This window comes from Phyllobates terribilis, unplaced genomic scaffold (genome assembly GCF_046119375.1).
Source record: "Phyllobates terribilis strain yellow unplaced genomic scaffold, ASM4611937v1 Scaffold_12__6_contigs__length_324123572, whole genome shotgun sequence".
Taxonomy (NCBI): Eukaryota; Metazoa; Chordata; class Amphibia; order Anura; family Dendrobatidae; genus Phyllobates; species Phyllobates terribilis.
The window spans coordinates 123,859,033-123,881,517 of record NW_027362772.1 but is presented as its reverse complement, the minus strand read 5'-3'; the positions used below and the strand labels follow the sequence as shown (position 1 = coordinate 123,881,517).

The window sequence follows — 22,485 nt, the reverse complement described above, 5'->3', positions numbered from 1 at the left end:
ATTTGCACAAATTAGGTTATTTTCAATTCATCAAGATTTACTTATGGTAGATTGGATGTGGCTTTCTTAAAATAAATTGTGGCAAAATTTTGAGGCAGGTATCCGCCTTTTGATTTCTGCAGCAGGGTTAAAATTGCAAAGGACTTTTAAAACAAGTAAATGTGCAATATAATTCTTATTATAAATTATTTCCGCTCTCCAGTACAAAGGGATTTGATAGTTTACTGCCTGTTGCTAAGGTTACCAGCCACTGCTGCGGTCTCAGAGTGTCCAGTTTACTAGGTAAGGAGTGTGCGCCACTTGTAGGCTATAAGTTTTAGAACTGAAGGTGGCCGGATGGCTGTTTACGGCCATGCCGCTGGTCTGAACGGTCAATCCTAAGGAGCGAACCACCACTGGCAAGCAAGGTGTGAACACTCCTTTAATGAGTCCTCTGAAGTTGACTTCTAGGAAAAAAGAAAAGTCTTGTGGTTTATTTTTACCTTCTGTTCATCTGGCACCTGGATTTTTCTTGCTTTTTTCATAATCGGCTGAGGTTTCAGTTCTTCTTCAGAAAATCTATGCTTCCTAGGGTCAAATGTTTCATGTCCTGGCACACTGGACAAGGCAAGGTCAGCGGGATCAGGGTCAAAGTTCATCATTACTTCCACTGTCTCTGGATCAACAGGACTTGGGCTTTCTCTGGATGAAGGAGTCATCTGACCTATAGAGCAAAGCATTTCATGTTAAAATACCTGGTAATATATACACCAGATAATGTCATCAACCACTCAGACCATCAGATACGTGTCACTACCACCACCATCACTTTATACCAGGAACACTAACACCCATCTCACGCCTGTAGGGAAATGTGTGAGGTGACGCATGTTCAAAGCGACCAAACTGAGAATTTGGCCATCTTCACTACAGTTCAAACACTACATGGTAATCTCAGGTTTTCGCCTTACCGATCTAGCTGGAAATAATTTTTCATATGCCTCGTAACTCCTGCATTTACCTGTCCAGTGATGGCCTAATTGCTATGATCGTAGCATTTAAACATTTACATGAAACTTGTCACCTAATTCATGCTGCCCAGACCACAGGCAGCAAAAATCAGAGTTAGGCTGCATCATTGAATCTATGAATATTTTACTCTGGAACGCTGCAGCTTTTCAGAGATAGCATACTTAGAATATCGGGTCAGGGATTAGTCCCCGGCCATTTCATCTAGGTATGTGACCTCCAGTCAGGGACTAGTGCCCGGCCAGCTCCTCTAGGTATGTGACCTCCAGTCAGGGACTAGTGCCCGGCCAGCTCCTCTAGGTATGTGACCTCCAGTCAGGGACTAGTGCCCGGCCAGCTCCTCTAGGTATGTGACCTCCAGTCAGGGACTAGTGCCCGGCCAGCTCCTCTAGGTATGTGACCTCCAGTCAGGGACTAGTGCCCGGCCAGCTCCTCTAGGTATGTGACCTCCAGTCAGGGACTAGTGCCCGGCCAGCTCCTCTAGGTATGTGACCTCCGGTCAGGGACTAGTGCCCGGCCAGTTCATCTGGGTATGTGATCTCCGGTCAGGGACTAGTGCCCGGCCAGTTCATCTGGGTATGTGATCTCCGGTCAGGGACTAGTGCCCGGCCAGTTCATCTAGGTATGTGACCTCCGGTCAGGGACTAGTGCCCGGCCAGTTCATCTAGGTATGTGACCTCCGGTCAGGGACTAGTGCCCGGCCAGCTCATCTAGGTATGTGATCTCCGGTCAGGGACTAATGCCCGGCCAACTCATCTAGGTATGTGATCTCCGGTCAGGGACTAGTGCCCGGACAGCTCCTCTAGGTATGTGACCTCCAGTCAGGGACTAGTGCCCGGCCAGCTCCTCTAGGTATGTGACCTCCAGTCAGGGACTAGTGCCCAGCCAGTTCATCTAGATATGTGACCTCCGGTCAGGGACTAGAGTCCGGCCATTTCAACTAGTTATGTGATCTCCACAATGCCACAGAGTTCCAAAGTAAAACATTCATAATTGCAAAAACAGCCAAACTCTGATTCATGCTCCCTGTAGTTTGGGTAGCAAGTATCAGGTTTACTTTAAAGCCATTCCTAAATCTAACGCAGCTGATCGGGTTGTGGACAGATATTACTGTGACTTTTCGGGAGCAGGGCAATACGGTATCCAAAGCGGGGAGCTGAATATTATTGAACTGATAGTGGGGTAGACGCTAACCAAATACCTACACCTGTTATGTCTAACGTCAGCCACAGACTTGAGATATCCCTTGATTGAATGCACATCCTACAACTATTTCTGCAGACTTCCCCACAAACATGCATGCAACGTGCTGATTTTGGCACTTGTCTCATGGAAATGGCCAGTTTAGTTCTCCTAAATGCCTGTCCAGGTGTGCCAAAACCCTCAACGGCATTATTCAGCAGCTCTTACTTCTACAGTTGGGCACTGCTGACATGGTGTCCATTAGCCGCTTGGTCGGATATCACACATACCTGTCTGATATTGTGCAAATGTCCTGCACTAATCATTAGGACAGGTACTCGGTACCTGCCGGCCATGCAAGATTCTCCCGCAAGAGCCGTGTCACCAGTACTTCTCTCCTCCTAATGCAGAAGAAAGAGTTGCTGTATAACCCTGACAAGGGATGGAAGATGGTAGAAAAATGCTACAACCCCACGGATGAACTGGACTTTCATAGATATTTTCAAGGAGTAGCTTCCATTTTTAGGTTAATCAGAACCATGCAATAAATACGACTGCACAAATGGTTAATACATGGAAGTAGCGGCTTGTATATCTCAGCAGGAACACTACAAGTGAACTGTAAAAGGGGTATTTGTTAAGGTGGAACAAATCCCTTGGATGGCAGGCACACATTTGTGCCATGCAGGAGGACTATGCTGCAAACGTGCTGTGCTCCAGCTCTGCGAGTAACTCAAGTGTATGTAATTCAGATAAAGCCCGGAAAATGGAAGACATGTCTATTTTTACTCCCATCGTCTTCTGCTTGAAGCAGTAACTCCCACGCCAACAATACTAAGGAGCTGATGAGCTGGAGCATTACATCTCAGGGTACAGCGCTGCACTTTAGCAATCACAGAGCTTATCGCGATGGCTTCCACAATCTCTCTCTGCATGAAAAGACCTACACAATGAAGACGACCCCCACACAGTCTACATTCCTACGCCATTTCTATTCACCTTAACCCAGTCCCCATTTTGCACCATTTCTTTTCCATAAAAAAGGGAAAATCTTTCAAAATCATATGTTTCCTGGAACCCGTTCTAAATGTTAGAACCATGTTCTACATGGACCATGTTCAGGGACATCTGAATTTGACCTTAAAAACTGGCACCACATGGACCCCCAGAATTTAGTGGCTCTGGTCACACTTCCGTGCGCCTTGTATTTATTCCATGAAACTCAGTGCATGTCCTATTCCGGTTGCTTTTTATTGGCCATTGAATGCATGAGGCTCCATTAGAAGCAGATGACACACAGAAGATATCAGTTTTTAACGCATCTGATACGGTTAAGTGCGCCGATAGCAAGCTGAACTTGGCACCAGTCAATGTACATCATCCATTGACACCAGCATGGACGGGTTGTGCGCTTTCAGCATCTACATTAACCCCAACTCTACCCACTATGTTTATTCCTTATTGCAATTTCTAGAAATGTCCAGTAATCGTGCTCCCATCTCAAAAAGGTTCTCCAAAACTACTGCAATACTGAAAAGTTACAATTAGAAAGAGCTTTTCAGTCCAAAGAACATATACAGTATTTAGTAACAAATGTGCTCCGCACATGGCAGCCTGGAGATTGTTCATGCTGGAAATTAGGATATACCGTAGTAGCGATTGGTATTTAGAAAATCTGTCACAGGAAAAACAATCCCTTTATGAGGCGGCCAATGCGTCTGGAACCTCTGTTACTGCTCCTTAGTCCCGATTTAGAGAAACAATTTTCCTAATAATTAGTAAAGGGTTTACCAGGGCTATAACTTCATAACACCGGTGTCACCGTACTCAGCACTGACCGCTGGAGCTCAGAATAAAGCAGGACTGGCGACTTTACACCATAGTTCACTGGTGATGAGCACCAACATAATCAGGCCTCCCTCTGACTAAATACACCCCATTTTGGCCCCTGAATGTGCCTGTGAATGCCATGGTTTGTGACACGGCAAAGAAAACCTCGGGGCAGCTCTGCTTGCCAAGAGGCTTTTGCTACCAGGTCTAGGAGGTCACTCCATTAATCTAGGAGGCTTCCGAATGTCCTTCCAAGTTCTTATTGTTTTACCTATATTGCGCCATTAATTCCGCAGCGCTTTACAGACATTATGGGCACTGTCTCCATTGGGGCTCACAATCTACATTCCCTATCAGTATGTCTTTGGAGTGTGGGAGGAAACCGGAGAACCCAGGGGAAACCACGCAAACACCGGGAGAACATACAAGCTCCTTGCAGATGTCCTTGGTGGGATTTGGCAACTATAGAAGAACCATGGCTTGGAAAAGGTCTCACAGATCTTGTAGATCAGTCTTTGCAGACCTCAGGGGGTAATTTTCCGAAGGTAACCTTTCCTTTGTGCACATAAGAGGTACCTCCTGTAAATGTATTTGTGCAGCACGGGTTTGCAGCGACAGCTTATGTCCTGCACGTTACAATCCAACCTCTTTAGTGATTAGCAAGCCTACAGCATGCAGATGAACAGCTGGAGCGCCCTCACATTACTGGGAGACATGGGAATGCACGTGTGTAGGAGGGACCCATCACACTGCGCACGGGCTCAGGCACACGGCAAGGATGAGCTGCTCCACAGCTTACTGTACATTCTGCTTCTTCCAGTAAATCCACACACACCCATACACCAAGGACATTCCTAGCTTGGATAGCTACCCAGGACCCGGCCTACTCTGATGCCAAAAGCACACAGGGCGTGCTCCACAACATCACACCGCACAATCCAGAAACATAATAAGAGACTATACTAAATCCTGATTAGGGACAACCCCCAACATTGTAGTATTCAGATCAGTGGTTTTCTTGTAGTTAACAGAAAAATGCTCCTATGCGGCTCAATAAGGGGGTCCTGATGGGGAGATGTATAGGCCATTTACACTTTCGATCTATTTATTCAATTTACATAAAATAAAGCAACTTTGCAATTGATTAGAAATACTCTTACATTTAGTGTGTCCATGGTGATTATTATTATTATTGATATTGTACCCACAGGTAACAGTCTTGTAATATTTGTCGGTTTTTTGCCCCATATTCTTTATAATGTGCTCGTGCTTCTTGAATTTTGTGCAAACTCAAAAATGTTCTTTTTTCTCTCTGACCTGTTTTGCCAATTTTTTGTAGAGAAAAAAGTTGCACAATTCGCAGAAAGCGCAAAAATATCTGCCGAACATGACATCACTCTAGGGGGGACTGGGATAGATTTGCAACATTTAGAAGTCCCATCTGATCAGTCGACCTTCTGGAAAGACACAATGGCCCAAAAAAAAAAAAAAAAAAAAAAAAGACAACTTTTAAGAAAATGCACAAATCATTTGAATTTGTGGAAACCAAAAAGTCACTAAGTGAGAAGTAATCGCGCCCCCGAGAATGGAGACAGTGCAATGATGAATCGGGTCTGAGCTCTGGATGTAATACCTGCACCCCTGACTTTTTCAGAAGGGAGCTTTAGCTATAGGACTGGCTCCGGCTCCAAAGTAAAGCAATGTGTCTGTGCCGGTGGGGGGAGACAGCGGCTGCAGAAACGAGAAGCCCGGAGATCGTGCTCCCTGTACTGTGTCTATGAATGGTGCCAATAACTGGAGCAGCCACGTCTGACCTGATACACCATGTTCTCTGCAGCACAATGGCGGCACGGCTCTCCTTTATAGAAATGCTCTCAGCCGTCGTCCATCAGCGCTATGGCTATTATTAGGTTGCGTTCACACTTTGCAGCTGCAATTTTTGAAAATAGTGGTAAAAAGAAAGCACAAAATCAGACAAGTGCATGAAAAACCCTCTAAATTTCACGAGCCTCTTTTTTTTTTTGTCTGATTGATACATCAACAATTGAAAATGTTCACGTTTCCTTGGGTAAAGGGGTTATCCAGGAGTTTGGTTATTTTTGCTGTATGGGTCTAACAACTTACAGGCAGGAGGTCGCTGACGACCACCCTATTCTGCCCCTCGAGGGTCTGGTGCCGGAGATTCTCCAGCTTCTGGTGACGACACGTTGATAAGGGCAGCTTCTTCTCTTCCGCTGTCAACGGGTGCGACTACTGAGACTGTCACATATGGATAAATGACAACGCACGTTCCATACATTACAGTGGTAATGCAGACTGTCAGCCATTCGTGTGCTGGCAGGGATTTGCACGGACCCATTATATGGGGAATATGGATCCATGAAGTGGATAAAAACAGACATGGAGGTACTTTTTGGTCGACATCTGAACAGCTCCATAGACTATAATGGGCACGTATAGTATCCAAGGAAGCTATGGATAGTCTGAACAAGGCCTTATCCTTAGGACTGGAGCACGACGCACCACAAACGTACGGGAACTGACCGCGTCATGGGGGGGGCTCACACACACCGCAGTGCTCGCTTCTCGCAGTTGTGACCTGTCAGGAAGGACCCAGACTATTAACCAAAAGCCAAGCGCCCCAGAATCTATGTGTGAACCAGCGTGTGTACCCCCAAACACTGCCGTCTACACAGGGCCACCTATGCTGGCTGTGGTGCCCTCTGCTGGCAGGCCTGGGGATGGCATCATGTGAATACAGGGCTGGCATAAAAAGTCACCAATTACTGTGAAAGCTTATGGAGCTACATTCTGCTGACAAGTGTCCCTGCCCTGGGTGCCCACTGCGAGGCCGTGTACTGGTCGGGCTCAGCCTCCGAGCCGCGGGCGATACGATCCGGTCGGGTGACTGCCGCGTGCAGTAACAGAGCTGCGGCCGGCGAGCGCCCCCTCCTGGAGCAGCGCGGCGCTTTCTCTGCCGCCGAGCTGTCGTGTCTTGCCATGTGCCGCGTCCTCCCCGCCTCCCGCACAGGGCGAGCACATGGCCGATCCTGCAGCTGCTCCCCGTGAGAGCGGATTTCCCTGGCCGGCCGCGCTCTATTGGAGGCGGGCGGTGAGCGGGGAGGGCTGTGTTTGCGGTGAGCACGCACATGGAGCTGGAGTGTGAGGTGGCCCCAGGGAAGGGAATGCAAAGGAGGGCGGCGGAGCCAGAGGAGGCGGGAGCGCGGGGAGAGGACTCGCACAAAGGAAGCCGGCCGAGCGCGACTAATAGATGTGAAAGCCCACATTCCTGGGGGGAAATGGGCAGCAGAGAGCGGCTCCGGACTGCTCCTCAGCTCATACCGGAGCCCGCAGAGACGAGGATAGGGGGGGCACAAGTCTGAGGAGGATAGGGGGGGGGCACAAGTCTGAGGAGGATAGGGGGGGGGCACAAGTCTGAGGAGGATAGGGGGGGGGGCACATGTCTGAGGAGGATATGGGGGGGCACAAGTCTGAGGAGGATAGGGGGGGGGGCACAAGTCTGAGGAGGATAGGGGGGGGGGGGGGCACAAGTCTGAGGAGGATAGGGGGGGGGGGCACAAGTCTGAGGAGGATAGGGGGGGGGGCACAAGTCTGAGGAGGATAGGGGGGGGGGCACAAGTCTGAGGAGGATAGGGGGGGGGGCACAAGTCTGAGGAGGATAGGGGGGGGGCACAAGTCTGAGGAGGATAGGGGGGGGGCACAAGTCTGAGGAGGATAGGGGGGGGCACAAGTCTGAGGAGGATAGGGGGGGGCACAAGTCTGAGGAGGATAGGGGGGGCACAAGTCTGAGGAGGATAGGGGGGGCACAAGTCTGAGGAGGATAGGGGGGGGCACAAGTCTGAGGAGGATAGGGGGGGGCACAAGTCTGAGGAGGATAGGGGGGGGGCACAAGTCTGAGGAGGATAGGGGGGGGCACAAGTCTGAGGAGGATAGGGGGGGGGCACAAGTCTGAGGAGGATAGGGGGGGGGCACAAGTCTGAGGAGGATAAGGGGGGGGCATAAGTCTGAGGAGGATAAGGGGGGGGCATAAGTCTGAGGAGGATAAGGGGGGGGCACAAGTCTGAGGAGAATGGGGGGGCACAAGTCTGAGGAGAATGGGGGGGCACAAGTCTGCAGGGATATGGAGGGGGCACAAGTCTGTACAGAAGACTACAACCCCCCCAGCTACAGGCTCACATACTGTAAAGAGGACTACAACCCCCCAGCTACAGACCCACATACTGTACAGAGGACTACAACCCTCAGCTACAGGCTCACACTGTACAGAGGACTACAACCCCCAGCTACAGGCTCCCATACTGTACAGGGGACTACAACCCCCCAGCTACAGGCTCCCATGCTGTTCAGAAGACTACAACCCCAGCTACAGGCTCACAAACTGTACAGAGGACTACAACCCTCAGCTACAGGCTCACATACTGTACAGAGGACTACAACCCCCAGCAACAGGCTCACATACTGTACAGGGGACTACAACCCCCAGCTACAGGCTCCCATACTGTACAGGGGATTACAACCCCCCGCTACAGGCTCACAATGTACAGGGGACTACAACCCTCGCTACAGGCTCACATACTGTACAGGGGATTACAACCCCCAGCTACAGGCTCACAATGTACAGGGGACTACAACCCTCGCTACAGGCTCACATACTGTACAGGGGATTACAACCCCCAGCTACAGGCTCACATACTGTATAGAGGACTACAACCCCCGCTACAGGCTCACATACTGTATAGAGGACTTTACCCTCAGCTACAGGCTCACATACTGTATAGAGGACTACAAGCCCCAGCTACAGGCTCACAATGTACAGGGGACTACAACCCCCGCTACAGGCTCACATACTGTATAGAGGACTACAACCCCCGCTACAGGCTCACATACTGTATAGAGGACTTTACCCTCAGCTATAGGCTCACATCCTGTACAGAGGACTACAAGCCCCAGCTACAGGCTCACATATTGTACAGAGGACTACAACCCCCAGCTACAGGCTCACATATTGTACAGAGGACTACAGCCCCCAGCTACAGGTTCACATACTGTACAGGGGACTACAACCCCTGCTACTGGCTCACATCCTGTACAGGGGACTACAATTCCCACTTCAGGCTCACATCCTGTACAGAGGACTACAAGCCCCAGCTACAGGCTCACATATTGTACAAAGGACTACAACCCCCAGCTACAGGCTCACATATTGTACAGAGGACTACAGCCTTCAGCTACAGGTTCACATCCTGAACAGGGGACTACAACCCCCGCTACAGGCTCCCATACTGTACAGGGGACTACAACCCCCGCTACAGGCTCCCATCCTGTACAGGGGACTACAACCCCCGCTACAGGCTCACATAATGCACAGTGGACTACAACCCTCAGCTACAGGGTCACAATGTACAGTCTGTATGTATCCTCACCAGGAGAACTACAACCCCCAGGTACAAGCTCAAATAATGTATAGGGTTACATCTGATTTCCAGTATGTACTCACAAGACCAGAACAACCTAACTCACAGAGGCCATTATGAATGCGGTATAGAGAATCTGCCCCGTAATTAAAGTTGTCAGAAAAATTCCTAGGTGGGCCAGTAATCAGTCACACAGCGCCCCCTGTACAGTACAATGGAGAAGTTGGTGAGGAGCCATGGTCATCTACAATACAATGGACCAGTCAATGAAGAGCCATGGTCATCTACAGTACAATGAACCGGTCGTTGAGGAGCCATGGCCATCTACAGTACAATGGAGCAGCTGGTGAGGAGCCATGGTCATCGACAGTACAATGGACCGGTCGGTGAGGAGCCAAGGTCATCTACAGTACAATGGAGCAGCTGGTGATGAGCCATGGTCATTCACAATACAATGGACCAGTCAGTGAAGAGTCAATGGTCACCTACAGTACAATGGACCAGTTGGTGAGGAGCCATGGCCACCTACAGTACAATGGACCAGTTGGTGAGGAGCCATGGTCACCTACAGTACAATGGACCAGTTGGTGAGGAGCCATGGTCACCTACAGTACAGTGGACCAGTTGGTGAGGAGCCATGGTCACCTACAGTACAGTGGACCAGTTGGTGAGGAGCCATGGTCACCTTCAGTACAATGGAGCAGTTGGTGAGGAGCCATCATCATCTACAGTACATTGGACCGGTCAGTGAGGAGCCATGGTCATCTACTGTGCAATGGACCGGTTGGTAAGGAGCCATGATCATCTGCAGTATGATGGAGCAGTCAGATCGTGGCCCCGGATATCTACAGTATGATGGAGATGTCCATGGAGTAGTCAGTCAGGAGAAATTGTCATCTACAGTACGATGGACTGGTTGATGGGGAGCAATGGTTATATACAGTACGATTGACCTGTTGGTGACGATCCCTGTTCATCTACAGTACAATGGAGCAGTCTGTGAAGAGCCATGGTCATATACTGTACGATAGACTGGTGAGTCAGGAGACATGGTCATTTACACTGCGATGGACCTGTTAAGGAGGAGTCATGGTCATCTGCTGCACGACAGACCTGTCTGTGAGGAGCCATTGTGGTCTACCGTACCATGGAACGGTTAGTGAGGAGCCATGGTCATATGGTCAGGAGACATGGGCATCTACTGTATGATGGACTGGTTGGCTACAACACATGGTGGAAAACCATTTTGTCTTGTACCTTTTGTGGTAGTCTCCACCCCATGTGCATCAGTGAACCTTGCTGTACAGCCATGTACTGACCGTTACATACTGTGAGCACCCAGGGGAGCTGCCATTTTGGAGATGTTCTTACCCAGTTGCTTAGCCATCACAGTCCGGCTCTTCTCACAATCACATGCTGACGGACACACATGCAACACTGATATTTTTGAGGAACAGTGGAGATTTTCTAAAAGTTCCTGAAAAAATGCAGGTACATGATTGAAAAGTAAAAATGCCACCAAAACCCCTGTGCGGAGGTCTGATTTCTTTAATCCACTGACAAATAAGGACACACGTATGCTGCAGTGCCCGCTGTCAGTACAGGGGCGAGATCACCACCGCGCACACTGTACAGAGCGCTGACCGTTACAGCCGGCCCAATGACCCGCAGGGAGACTGTCATTCATTCCAATACTACACATCTATAACCTGACGTTTACCTGCATTACCACCATGGCTACAGACAGGGAAATACCGTTTCATTTGCTGACTGGATCCTTTTAAGGGCTCATTCAGATGAGTGTATTATCCGAGCACACTGACCAATGTGATTCAATAGGGCCGTACAGATGAGTGTATTATCTGAGCACACTGACCAATGTGATTTCAATAGGGCCGTACAGATGAGTATTATCCGAGCACACTGACCAATGTGATTCAATAGGGTTGTACAGATGACTGTTTATTCACGTGGACCAAGTGTCCGTGTGAAAAAATCTCACCGTTGTCTTCCAAGTGTCCGATGGGCCTCGCCTACACAAGTCTATCGGATCCCACACAGACCATCCATATTACACCTGATTTTTACATATACATTGCCCTTAATAACCTAAGGGACTGTATTTGATCACATACATTTTAAACTTAATGTATAAAAGAGGACATCACACAGACATAAAATACAGACTCAGGCAGAGAACGCTGGATATGTGACGTACCACTCACTGTCCAAGGTGCCACTTCATAGAAAACTATTGCAAATCTAGCGGGAGAAATCAGTAGAAATTCCCTTTCCCCAGGGCACACACGAGAGCTGGGATTGGGTTTTTGTAACCTACATTGAATAGGCCATTGTTCTCATGACTTGGATGTAGGAGGGTTCTGATCGAACACTTTTACACCTCCATACAATTTTCTTTGAAGGCACTGAGAACAGGAGGACGTCGGAGGTCAGGTGTAAAATGATGTAAATTTCAGTTGTACTCCCTAAACGTGAGTGGGGCTGATATATCCACAGGTCAACTATGTAATGTACAGTCATGGCCAAAAGTATTGAGAATGAGACAAATAGTAATTTTTCCAAAGTTTACTGCTTCATTTTTTGTAATGGCAATTTGCATATACTCCTGAATGTCAAAGAGTGATCAGCTTAACAGCAATTACTGTACTTGCAAAGTCAATATTTGCCCAGAAAATGAACTTTAACCCCCAAAACACATTTCAACATCATTGCAGTCCTGCCTTAAAAGGAGCAGCTAACATCGTTTTAGTGATTGATCCATTAACACAGGTGTGGGTGTTGATGAGGACAGGGCTGGCGATCAGTCATGATTAAGTAAGAATGACATCACTGGACACTTTAAAAGGAGGCTGGTTCTTGGTATCATTGTTTCTCTTCAGTTAACCATGGTTATCTCTAAAGAAACACATGCAGCCATCATTGCACTGCACAAAAATGGCCTAACAAGGAAGAGTATCGCAGCTACAAAGATTGCACCTCAGTCAACAATCTATCGCATCATCAAGAACTTCAAGGAGAGAGCTTCCATTGTTGTCAAAAAGGCTCCAGGGCGCCCAAGAAAGACCAGCAAGCGCCAGGACCGTATCTTAAAACTGTTTCAGCTGCGGGATCGGACTACCAGCAGTGCCGAGCTTGCTCAGGAATGGCAGCAGGCTGGTGTGAGTGCTTCTGCACGCACTGTGAGGCGGAGACTCTTTGAGCAAGGGCTGGTTTCAAGGAGGGCAGCAAAGAAGCCACTTCTCTCCAGAAAAAAACATCAGGGACCGACTGATATTCTGCAAAAGGTACAGGGAGTGGACTGCTGAGGACTGGGGCAAAGTCATTTTCTCTGATGAATCCCCTTTTCGATTGTTTGGGACATCTGGAAAACAGCTTATTCGGAGAAGAAGAGGTGAGCGCTACCACCAGTCTTGTCTCATGCCAACTGTAAAGCATCCTGAAACCATTCATGTGTGGGGTTGCTTCTCAGCCAAGGGAATCGGCTCACTCACAGTCTTGCCTAAAAACACAGCCATGAATAAAGAATGGTACCAGAATGTCCTCCAAGAGCAACTTCTCCCAACCGTCCAAGAGCAGTTTGGCGCCCAACAATGCCTTTTCCAGCATGATGGAGCACCTTGCCATAAAGCAAAGGTGATAACTAAATGGCTCATGGAACAAAACAGAGATTTTGGGTCCATGGCCTGGAAATTCCCCAGATCTTAATCCCATTGAGAACTTGTGGTCAATCATCAAGAGACGGGTGGACAAACAAAAACCAACAAATTCTGGCAAAATGCAAGCATTGATTATGCAAGAATGGACTGCTATCAGTCAGGATTTGGTCCAAAAGTTGATTGAGAGCATGCCAGGGAGAATTACAGAGGTCTTGAAGAAGAAGGGGCAACACTGCAAATATTGACTTGCTGCATTAACTCATTCTAACTGTCAATATAACCTATTGGTACTCATAATATGATTGCAATTATATTTCTGTATGTGATATAAACATTAGACAAACACTAATAAAAAACAGAGGCCAGCAGATCATGTGAAAATATAATTTTGGTGTCATTCTCAAAACTTTTGGCCATGACAGTATATAGGGCAGCAGATATCAGTGGAGATTACAGGGGCTGGGAACCCCTTTAGTCCGGTATTATTAGGAGCCTAGACTTTTGCCCACCATTACAGAAGACTTGAAGGTAAATTACTGGACCACTGAGAACTACATCATGTGAAAATGTCCTTTGGGTTATTGATCTTTTTCACCGGTTCAAGTATTGAAAATGATCTTAGTGGATCACATAGAATTAGACGCTAACTGTGGTGAGACTAGGAGATCTGGTTAATGGTGGACTCCGCTTGGTAGACTGAGCCTCAGGGGACGGCTTTCAGACTTCTGACCAGTTATGAACTCTTGGGCTACCTGGCTTATCGGATTCTTCCAAGTCTACGTTAGGCCTCATTCACACATCAGTTTTTGGTCAGTATTTTTAATCAGTGTTTGTATGCCAAAACCAGGAGTGAAACACGGATGTGTGAAGAGGCCTTAGGAATGGGCTTGCAGTATGATTGGGGCATTTTACTGTCACGGTCAGGGTTTGGCATGACAAAAAAAATGAAAACCACAACGCCAGTGAGTGGCTAGCTGGCAACTGGGTCACCAGGGACTATAATTTACTACCAAAAGCCAAAGAAGACTTCACATTAGAAGACTTGCAAGTCGTTGCCATTTTCTGAGAACGGTCACATTTTATTTTTCTGTCATTGGAGCAGTATGAGGGTTTGTGTTTTTGCGTGCTGAGATGTCGCTTTTATTGAATTACGACATATTGATGACTTTTTATTGCATTTTTTGGGTAAGGCTACGTTCCCACGATGAGGTTTTGGTGAGGTTTTTATGCTGCTTATTTTCAAAAAAATGCAAGTAATTATTTTACTTAATGGGTCCAGAAAATCAGCAACACCAAAAGCTCATGGTGGGAACATAGCCAAAGTGTGATGACTTAAAATACACAAATCTGGCGTCTGATCCTGCAATTCTATCAGTGACTGATAGCAGTGTTACCCAGGCAGGTGCTTTCTGTGTAACACAGCCGGCATCTGCTGGTTATGGGGCAGGCTCAGCTGCTCAGCCCGCTCCATACATGCGCACCCTGGTGTGACGTAGAGTTGTCAGTGTGCATGAAGGGGTTAACTTCGGGGATACTAATCTGGCCAGTTAGGAAGCCTAGGCAATTGTGAATTAATTTCATCGAGGTCCAATATGGAAGTGTGACCTCATTTTCCTTTCCTAGTGTAAAAGGTTCATAGCGACTTTTAAAGCAGTTGTCCTGTACGGTGTAGGTCCCCCTTGTGCCACTTAAGGAGATCTGACCTGAGAGTCCTTGGGGTCACAGAATGACCCTGATGTCATTTCAGTGGTTGTCCCTCCTCGGATCAAGCCCTCACAATTTGGTAGTCGGTAAGATCCTTATATTCATTTTTCCTGTAGCACATTAGTTTTAAAAGGAATCTATCATCCTGTTTTGACTACCCCATCTAAAATCAGAATGATGTAGGGGCAGAGACTCCGATTCCAGCACGGTGTTACTTATTGGGCTGCTTTCTGCACTTTAAAATCCCTGTGTTATCTGTGCAGATCTAGCAGTTCTCTGAATGCTGAGCTGTGTATAGCCCCGCCCACACCACTGATTGCTGTTGTGTACACTGCATAGGCAGGAAGCCGCCAATCAGCGGTGGGGACGGGGTTATAAAGAGCTAAATAATATGGAGGACTACATGGCAGCAGGTTTACTAGTCCTTTAGTCATACTCTCCTGCTGGTACAAATGTGAATTGATCAAAGCTACAGCAAGCAGCCCAGTAAGTGACACATCGCTGGAATCGGGGTCTCTACATTCTGCTGCTTTCAGATTAGTTGGCAAAAACCTTATGACAAATTCCCTTTAAGACCTGACTGTTCTTTTGCTGCCCGTTATACTCTGCTCTTTCATGGGTGCCATTGTAAGCCGACGATAAGTGCTATTCACTTCACCTGTCACCGGTGAATATTCTAATTGACATTTCTCCACATTTTGTCATCAGCAAATTCAGAAGCAACAGGAAAGCTGCAAACATCCCATCCATGTGCAGACATAATGCCAGTCTCGCCCACAGCTTACAAGCTGCAGAGCATCGCTCCTGCCAAGTCACCCTGCATCACCTCAGGACGGCAGGTAGATACACGCATGGGGCCGCCATGGGCACCGTCATCCAGCCATGCACTCACTATGGGAGAAAGCGAGCAGGTATCCACCAGCCAGTGTCACACGGCCGTGCGCCTCCTGCCATCTGTTACATCAGGAGGAGTGCGGAGTCGGCACGTGGACTGTGCACTCTTCTGGCAGCAGGAGGCTTCTTAGTTCTTCTTTCACGTTTTAGACACGAGTGTAAGGAGGAGCAAAGTCACTGACGGAGGTAATTCAGCAACACACTAGACGGCCAATTAGTCAGATAAGCCAAACCACACCACTCTACTATTTTCACATAAACAGGTTTCTGCGATCTGACCCTTTGTAAACCTTGCAAGATATAATTAAAGATTATTCCCAGAATCGCATTATTTCTCACCAAGCACAGTAAATGCACATTGTTCATATACAGACTAAGCCCATAACGTTTCTTTCTGGAATCTTTGTGTCTTTTTCATCTCTATCTGCTCCTCGCTGCATCCAGCTTTACATAGCTAAATGTACGGTCCCATTCTTATCTATTAAAACTATATTTCCCAGCAGGCCTTGCTTCTCCACAGTGCTGCAGAACCTCCCCTTCTCTCCTGTGCTCCTGACAAGCCCCTCATCTCTGAGAAATCGTCACACTAAGAATTCACCTTCATTATTAGCTGGCTATAGCAGAGCTCAACTCTCCTGCTCTCCTCCACAATGACAGTGCAGAGCTGTGATTGTTGTCTGATGCTGCTGCTCTGTTGATGCATATGATAGAAGATAATCTTCTGTTCTATGCATCAATAGGTCAGTATTTGCTGTTTCACATCACTGGTACCTCAGGAGCAAGCAACAAATAAAGCCTCATCCTACAGTGCATCTCACCTCTCAGCCCCTCTATATACAGTGGGTACAGAAAGTAATCAAACCCCTTTAAATTTTTCACTCTTTGTTTCATTGCAGCCATTTGGTAAATTCTAAAAAGTTCATTTTTTTCTCATTAAAGTACACTCTGCGCCCCATCTTGACTGAAAAAAACCCAGAAATGTAGAAATTTTTGAAAATTTATTAAAAAAGAAAAACTGAAATATCACATGGTCATAAGTATTCAGACCCTTTGCTGAGACACTCATATTTAAGTCACAAGCTGTCCATTTCCTTGCGATCCTCCTTGAGATGGTTCTACTCCTTCATTGGAGTCCAGCTGTGTTTAATTAAACTGATAGGACTTGATTTGGAAAGGCACACACCTGTCTATATAAGACCTCACAGCTCACAGTGCATGTCAGACCAAATGAGAATCATGAGCTCAAAGGAACTGCCCAAGGAGCTCAGAGACAGAATTGTGGCAAGGCACAGAACTGGCCAAGGTTACAACAGAATTTCTGCATTACTCAAGGTTCCTAAGAGCACAGTGGCCTGAGCAATCGTGGGAGAAGAGCCTTGGTGAGAGAGGTAAAGAAGAACCCCAAGATCACTGTGGCTGAGCTCCAGAGATGCAGTAGGGAGATGGGAGAAAGTTCCACAAAATCAACTATCACTGCAGCCCTCCACCAGTCCGGCCTTTATGGCAGAGTGGCCCGACGGAAGCCTATCCTCGGTGCAAGACATATGAAAGCCTGCATACAGTTTGCTCAAAAACACATGAAGGACTCCCAGACTATGATGAGACGAAGATAGAACTTTTTTGGTAATAATTCTAAGCTGTATGTGTGGAGAAAACCAGGCACTGCTCATCACCTGCCGAATACAATCCCAACAGTGAAACATGGTGGTTGCAGCATCATGCTATGGGGATGTTTTTCAGCTGCAGGGACAGGACGACTTGTGGCAATTGAAGGAAACAAGAATGCGGCCAAGTACAGAGATATCCTGGATGAAAACCTCTTCCAGAGTGCTCTGGACCTCAGACTTGGCCAAAGGTTCACCTTCCAACAAGACAATAACCATAAGCACACAGCTAAAATAGCAAAGGAGTGGCTTCAGAACAACTCTGTGACCATTCTTGACTGGCCCAGCCAGAGCCCTGACCTAAACACAATTGAGCATCTCTGGAGAGACCTGAAAATGGCTGTCCACCAACGTTCACCATCCAACCTGACAGAACTGGAGAGGATCTGCAAGGAAGAATGGCAGAGGATGCCCAAATCCAGGTGTGAAAAACTTGTTGCATCATTCCCAAGAAGACTCATGGCTGTACTAGCTCAAAAGGGTGCCATGTGATATTTCACTTTTTCTTCTTTAACAAGTTTGCAAAAATGTCTACATTTCTGTTTTTTTCAGTCAAGATGGGGTGCAGAGTGTACTTTAATGAGAAAAAAATGAACTTTTTAGAATTTACCAAATGGCTGCGATGAAACAAAGAGTGAAAAATTTAAAGTCTGAATTCTTTCCGTACCCACTGTATATATAGCACCATCCTTCAGTATATCTTTCCTCTCCGCCCCCTGTACATAATTCCTTATGCAGTACAGCACTGCTCTCAGCCCCGTGAATACAACCCATCCTGCTTTATCGCACTCCTCTTAGCCCTTCTATACAGAGCACCCTCCTGCACTATATCATTCCTCTCAGTCCCTCTATATACAGCATATGTTTCATCTCCAGACCCCCTGTACATAACTTCCTTATGCAGTATAGCTCTCCTCTCACCCCCTTAAATACAACCCATCCTGTCGTATATATTTCCTCTCAGCCCCTCTATATACAGCACCATCCTGCAGTATATCTTTACTATCCACCCACAGTACATAACTTCCTTATGAAGTATAGCGCCCCTCTCATCCCCCTGAATACATCCCATCCTGCCGTATTTATCTCTTCTCAGCCCCTCTATATAGAGTTCCCTCCTACATTATATTTCTCCTCTCAGCCCCTGTATACAGCACCCATTCTGCAGTACATGCGGCTTCCTGACATCAACGCTGCACTGTAATGAATGAGACTTCACACCTTTTAGTGACATCAACCCTCCTAGAAGAACGAAGCATCCTAGACACATCCCGGAGCACAGGAAGACAGCGGAGGGAGACTGCACTGCACTTGATCGACCATGGCCAGGATGGTGCCACTGGCACTTTGGGATAAATACAGCCTGGAGGGTCATATGGAAAATGGTGACATTGGCACACATGCATGTGTACAATATTGTAAGACCACATTGTGATTTTCAGAATAGCCCTTTAATTTTCTGCAGCATAAAGTCTATTCTAGCTGATTTATGGCTACTGCTCCTGTTCGGGTTTTAGGCTTCTCTACCAGAAAGTTCCTGGCTGGCACAACATGGCACACTGGTTAGATGTTTGTGGTTGGGGCGGGTGTCCTCCTGCTAGAATCGGAGGCGAGAGCTTTGGACTCTCTCCATGTGTTTGCCAGGGGAACAGTAGCACACAGCGCTTCCTTCACACTGCAATGGATATAATTATTGGTAACCGGCTCACTATAAGTCCAGCCCAGTTTTAATAGTTATCTGTCTGGTTACAACTTATTTTATAGAGAATGTTAAAATCAGACATCTAGAATAGCAAATTGCACCCGATTTAATCTCTCATACATTGCTGTATTATGCAAGGAGGCACATAGCAGAGTATAGTGTCAAAGTCATAAGCGAAAAGGGTCGGCCACAAATGAGTCAGGGATACGGTTTTATGGCACTTAATATATTTGTATTCTAAGTTCTCCTGCAATTAGAGGACGTTGATGGACAGATCTGGTTGCATGTCCATCTTTTATGTTGAGGACAATAGTGCTGGGTAGCTGGGCGCTAACTAGTGCAGGACAAGAGCCTGTACGGACAGTATATACCATTAAGTGCTACAATATCATGTCTCCAACACTTTTGTTAAAATCAATATATAGTGGCCTTTTATAGGGGTTGCCCAACACTTAAAAAAAATGGCTACAAAAAGTACAAAAAAAAGTAATAAAAACAACTCTGGTAAATCCTGCGCCACTCCGCACTGCCATTCAGTGACGACAGGTCAGCAATGTCTATGTGACCAGTGCAGCAAGTCATCACAGTCATAAGCCAACTGTGCTAGTATCATTGAGGCTGGTGATTGGCTGCAGCGGTCAAGAGGTTGCATCGTCATTACTGCAGGATAATACACAAAGACCACAAGGCAGGCCCCCCCGAGTTATGGCACTGGATTTGCAAGGTAATTCAATACAATATAATGGTTCAATCTTGTTCAATTAACAATACCTTCTTTGTCATTTGGATGGTCAAATTCGCTACCCATCATGCTCTGCACGGGAGAGGAACAAGCGGAGGTAGAAGAAGAGGCGCAGGAGGCTGGTCGACTGAGGTCAACGACTGACTGGTTGGATGGTGGTGGAGTCAAGTTAGCTGGTGAGAAAGGCTGGTGAGGTGGGCTTGACGGTAGACCATTTTCTAATAAGAACTCATCCAGATCAACGTATTCTATTTCATTGTACGGCAAAGTGCGTTCCCATAAAAGTGAGCCGAGGAAAGCACAATGAGCAGGGCGAGGGCCAGACATTTCCTCTTCCAGTTTTCTCTCCTTATCTTTTACAATACCTGCAACAAACAACAAAAAAAAAAAATCAGATGCTTCAAAAATTCTTGATACTGCTTGTACAAAGAAAAAATAAAAAGATCCCTAAGAATGACCAACATATCAATCCATTGCCACCCTAAACATGATACTGTAATACGTAGCACAGAGGAGCACACATTCAGTTCTGGATTGGCTGGTGGGTTATGGACATGTTCGGCTTGCGTTCTCCGCCTGACAGTAGTCAGCAGTAACATTTGTTCTCCTGCAATTTTTCACTTTAAATTTACTCTCAAAATCAGTACTGCACAATAGTAATTTATATGGATACGTGTTAAAGGGGCGTTCATATCTCAGTAAGTGCCAGGATATGATATCATTCAATGATTCCTGAGGGAGTGGGGGTCCTACCTCTAAAATCCTCATCTTTCTGACAATTAAAAGGAATCTGTCAGCAGGTTTTTGCTACCTCATCTGAGAGCAGCATGAAGTAGGCAAAGAGAAGCTGAATCCAATGATGTATCACTTAGATTACTGGGTGCAGCCGTTCTGACACAAGCAGTTTTTAGATTTAGCAATGCAGAAGAGCTGAGGAAGCTAACCCCGCCCACACCAAGCTCGCAGTGTACATAGTCCATAGTCAGTGAGGTGCCTATCACAGGAGGGGGCGTGTTGGACTAGCATGCACGCACTGCTGTGTCCCAGCAATGATAAGCTCCTGGTACTAAAACAATCATTGCAAGCAAACAAAACCACTGAGCATGATAAGAGAGGCATCACTGAAATCTGTGTTTTAACCCCTACCTCATGCTGTCTTCAGATTACATAGCAAAAACCTGCTGACAGATTCCCTTTAAGGGGCCACAGCACTTTTCACAGTTTTTTCCTTGCTACAATCACATGGAGGTAGCCACACTACAATGGAGAATGCCCCTGTGAAGGGGACGCAGTGCTGAAGAAGCACTGCAACCCTTTAGGCTATGTGCACATGGTCAGTACTGTCAGGACTTTGAACACAGTATATTTTATGTTGCGTCCAGAGCGCTGCACGCAGGTGAATCTGCATGTGTTCATTGAACCATTGTGTACATGGTATTGATCTGATTTCTCTTGCGGAGACTAGCGATTCCGCAAGAGAAATTGACCTGCTGCGGGGTCTGGAGAGACGCGCCACGCGTCCGCAGGTGCATAGAGACGCATAGTGGGCATCCACTATGCTCTAACATCTGGCCGCTGCAGTTTGCATGCAGTGCAAGTGTGCTGTGTCCAATCCACAGCGATTACTGATCATGTGCACATACCCTTATTTTCCGGATCTGTGGGTCACGTTCTGAGCTGCCATCACCCTTTTAGCTATTCACCAGTTTTTTTAGTAATTGGCAATGTTTGCATTGCATGTAGCTGGGGATTACAGACACCCTAGACTTGCATTCCCCTGTACGGGTGAATGTGCCCTTATGGAGCTCCGCAGCCCCTACAATCAGGCAGCAGAAAGCTGCAATAATGTGCATCATCCATCAGATGAATGTATCCGGCATTCCGGATACCTCCTTACATAACACATGCCATGTCACTAATTGTAGGAACCTCTCCAGGTCTGCTGGATTAGAGATCTGGGTCAGGGGAAAGCAGAGCAGCTGGAGGAGTTTGCTTTCACCCATGAGACAGTTCTGTTAAAAATGTTTTTAGTAACTGGAAACACCATCTCCTGCTTAGAGCACCAAAGGCAGCAGTTTTCCTTCTAGTTCATTTTTTCCATGTCGTGGCTTAGTCTGTTGTCAGATTTCAGTCTAATGGTCCGCTTACTAAACATCAGTATGTTATATGGTGTCTGTACTTGAGACCTTAAAGGGAATGTGCCACCGGGTTTTTGCCATCTAATCTGAAAGCAGCATAATGTAGAGATAGAGACCCTGATTCCAGCGATGTGACACTTACTGCGCTGCTTGCTGTAGTTTTGATAAAATCACCATTTTATCAGCTGGAAATTATCACTAGAGGACTAATAGATCGGCCGCCAGGTAGTCCAACCACACCCCGACCGCTCATGGGCAGTTTTCTGCCTATGTACAGTGTACACAGAAAGCTGCCAATCAGTGGTGTGGGCGGAGATATACAGAGCTCAGCATTCAGAGAACTGCTAGATCTGCAGCAGATAAAACAAGGATTTTATCAAAACTGCAGCAAACAGCCCAGTAAATAACACATCAGTGGAATCAGGGTCTCTGCCCCTATATCATGCTGTTCTGCAATGGGGCAGCAGGGTGACAAATTCCCTTTAAAGCGGATCTGAATTTTTACATGT

The 22,485-nt window shown here is 46.9% G+C and overlaps 1 protein-coding gene across 1 annotated transcript in view; it reads right to left on the bottom strand.

The window, feature by feature from the left end:
- The window catches only part of DBP (D-box binding PAR bZIP transcription factor), a 41,818-nt gene that overhangs the window by 9,696 nt on the left and 9,637 nt on the right, over positions 1 to 22,485 (bottom strand). The window contains exons 2-3 of the mRNA XM_073656249.1: positions 19,868 to 20,203; positions 483 to 703 (exon numbers count right to left, since the gene is read on the bottom strand). Of these exons, the coding sequence (XP_073512350.1) occupies positions 483 to 703; positions 19,868 to 20,203 (557 nt within the window). The remainder of the gene's footprint in view (positions 1 to 482; positions 704 to 19,867; positions 20,204 to 22,485) is intronic.